The 2,219-nt window shown below is 49.3% G+C and overlaps 1 protein-coding gene across 1 annotated transcript; it reads left to right on the top strand.

Moving 5' to 3' along the window:
- The first annotated feature begins 224 nt into the window (after positions 1-224).
- LOC144705765 (uncharacterized) lies at positions 225-1,740 on the top strand. The gene has a single exon (XM_078578579.1). The coding sequence runs from the start codon at positions 268-270 to the stop codon at positions 1,630-1,632; it is 1,365 nt and encodes a 454-aa protein (XP_078434705.1). The 5' UTR covers positions 225-267; the 3' UTR covers positions 1,633-1,740.
- Positions 1,741-2,219: the final 479 nt, after the last annotated feature.

Genomic DNA, 2,219 nt, shown 5'->3' with positions numbered 1-2,219 from the left:
CCATGAAGCTCTGATCCGGGGGATACCAGTAAACCAAACGAAAAAATTATTGATTATCCCTGTTCTCCTACCTGGGCAGTAAAACCCGGCTGAGATCACGGCAGGAAATCCGTCCTGGAGAGGGAACGTTGACCAGGAAGACGAAGCCATGGACTAAACTGCCCTTCGCTTCTCCGTTGACCAGAATTTCCGTGGCGATGTTATCGTCTTCTTCCTCGGGTGAACAGTTTAAGAAACGAGAAGGTTGCAGGCGAGGGAAGAAACGAGATGGGTAGAGAGAGAAGAGGGAGAGAAGGCCTCAGAGTGGAGGTGCCTGTCCTTTTCCGGTGCCCAATCTCTCTAGAATTGATGAAATCGCCCGTCAGTCTGTGTACAGGCATCACCTACGACCGTTCCTCTATAAAACCATGGATTGAGGCCGGCCACAGCACCTGCCCTGCCACCATGCAAGTCCTCCCTTCGACCGAGCTCATCCCTAATCTAACTCTTCGTCGCCTCATCCACATCTGGTCTTCCTCCCAACCTTCTTCTTCTAAGCTTGTTCCAGATTCTTCGTGTTATTCTAAGCTTCCTCCAGATTCGTCTTCTTCTTCTTCTAAGCTTGTTCCAGATTCTTCGTGTTATTCTAAGTTTCCTCCAGATTCGTCTTCTTCTTCTTCTAAGCTTGTTCCAGATTCTTCTTGTTATTCTAAGTTTCTTCTAGACTCGTCTTCTTCTTCTTGCAAGTCTGTTCCAGATTCTTCTTGTTATTCTAAGCCTCTTCAAGATTCTTCTTCTTCTTCTTCAAAGCTTGTTCTAGATTCTTCTTGTTCTTCTAAGCTTCTTCTAAACTCGTCTTCTTCTTCTTCCAAGCTCGTTCTAGATTCCTCTTGTTATTCTGAGCTTCTTCTAGAGTCTTTATCGCTATCGTCATCATCAACTTCGTCTTCTTCTTCTTCTTCTTTGCTCGCCGTTCTCCGCACTGGCGGAGAACCAAGAATACCCAGAAGGCCCGTCGACTCGGGCGACGTCTTCTCTCTCGTGGGTATGCTCAAAGGCGAGAACTTGGCGGCGAGAGAGGCCGCCGCAGGGATAATAGAAGCAACCGTAGACCCCGCCATTATCGCCAAGGAAGACAGCTTGCTGGCAGAGCTCGCCCGTCTAGCGTGGGAACAGGATAACGAGAGCGCCGCCGCGGGGCTCTCCTGCCTGGCGGCGCTCTGCGCGTCGAGAAAGGCGAGAGAGAAGATCTTCGCCGGCGGCGCCGTCGCCGCCGCCGTGAAGCACTTAACGGGGAACGGCGGCGCCGCCGCGGAGAAGGCGGCGGCGTTCATGGCGGCGGCGGCGCGCTGCAGCGAGGGGAGAGCCGCCATTGGCGGGGACGCGGCGGCGGCGATGGTGGGCTCAATGATGAGGCTTTCGTCGGCGGCGCGGGAGGCGGCGGTGGCGGCGCTGTGGCTGGTTTGCTGTCGTTTCCGCGACCGGCGGGCTGGGCTGGCGGCGGCGAGAGGCGGCGGGTTGACGAAGATGTTGTTGATCATGCAGAGCGACTGCTCGCCGGCGACCAAGGAGATGGCAAGGGATTTGATCAAACTCTTCCGCGCATGCGGCGCGGCAAGCGTTGCGAAAACAGCAGACATCGCCCCGTTCTGATTGTTTTTTTGTTTTTGTTTTTACGAATTTCTTAACATTGTTGATGTTAAGATTAGATTGATATCCTGTGTTGTTTCAGTTTATGATAGAGATATAGCGTTGTGAAAATATCGGACATCGCCCCGTTCGTATTCATTTTTTTTTGTTATTTTTTTACGAATTTCTTAACATTGTTCTGAATTTGTCCAAGCCGCGCTTGTTCTTTTTTTTCTTCAAGGTTCTTCCGAGAAAACTAGATCGATCTCCCGTGTTGTTTCAGTTTACGATAGAGATATAGCGTTGCGAAAACAGCGGACATCGCCCCGTTCTGATTCATTTTTTTGTTATTTTTTTACGAATTTCTTAACACCGTTCTGAGTTTCTTGAAGTCGCGCGCGTTCTTTTTTTTCTTGAAGGTTCTTTGGGGGAAACTAGATCGGTCTCTGGTGTTGTTTCATTTTACGATAGAGGGATAGCGTGGTAGATTGCAAGATAGACAAATGATGGACAGACTGCATACGATTCGGCATATCGATCGATATATATCTATCGATAGATTTTAGTTATCAATATAAATATATTTCGATATAGAGTTATAAATATAAGAG

This window comes from Wolffia australiana, chromosome 7 (assembly GCF_029677425.1).
Source record: "Wolffia australiana isolate 7733 chromosome 7, ASM2967742v1".
Lineage (NCBI taxonomy): Eukaryota > Viridiplantae > Streptophyta > Magnoliopsida > Alismatales > Araceae > Wolffia > Wolffia australiana.
The sequence above is the reverse complement of the archived record's forward strand: the minus strand, read 5'-3'. Positions and strand labels throughout refer to the sequence as shown.

What these genes read in the sequence shown, in the direction of transcription:
- LOC144705765 (XM_078578579.1), top strand. Translation starts at nt 268, where the DNA reads ATGGGTAGAGAGAGAAGAGGGAGAGAAGGCCTCAGAGTGGAGGTGCCT.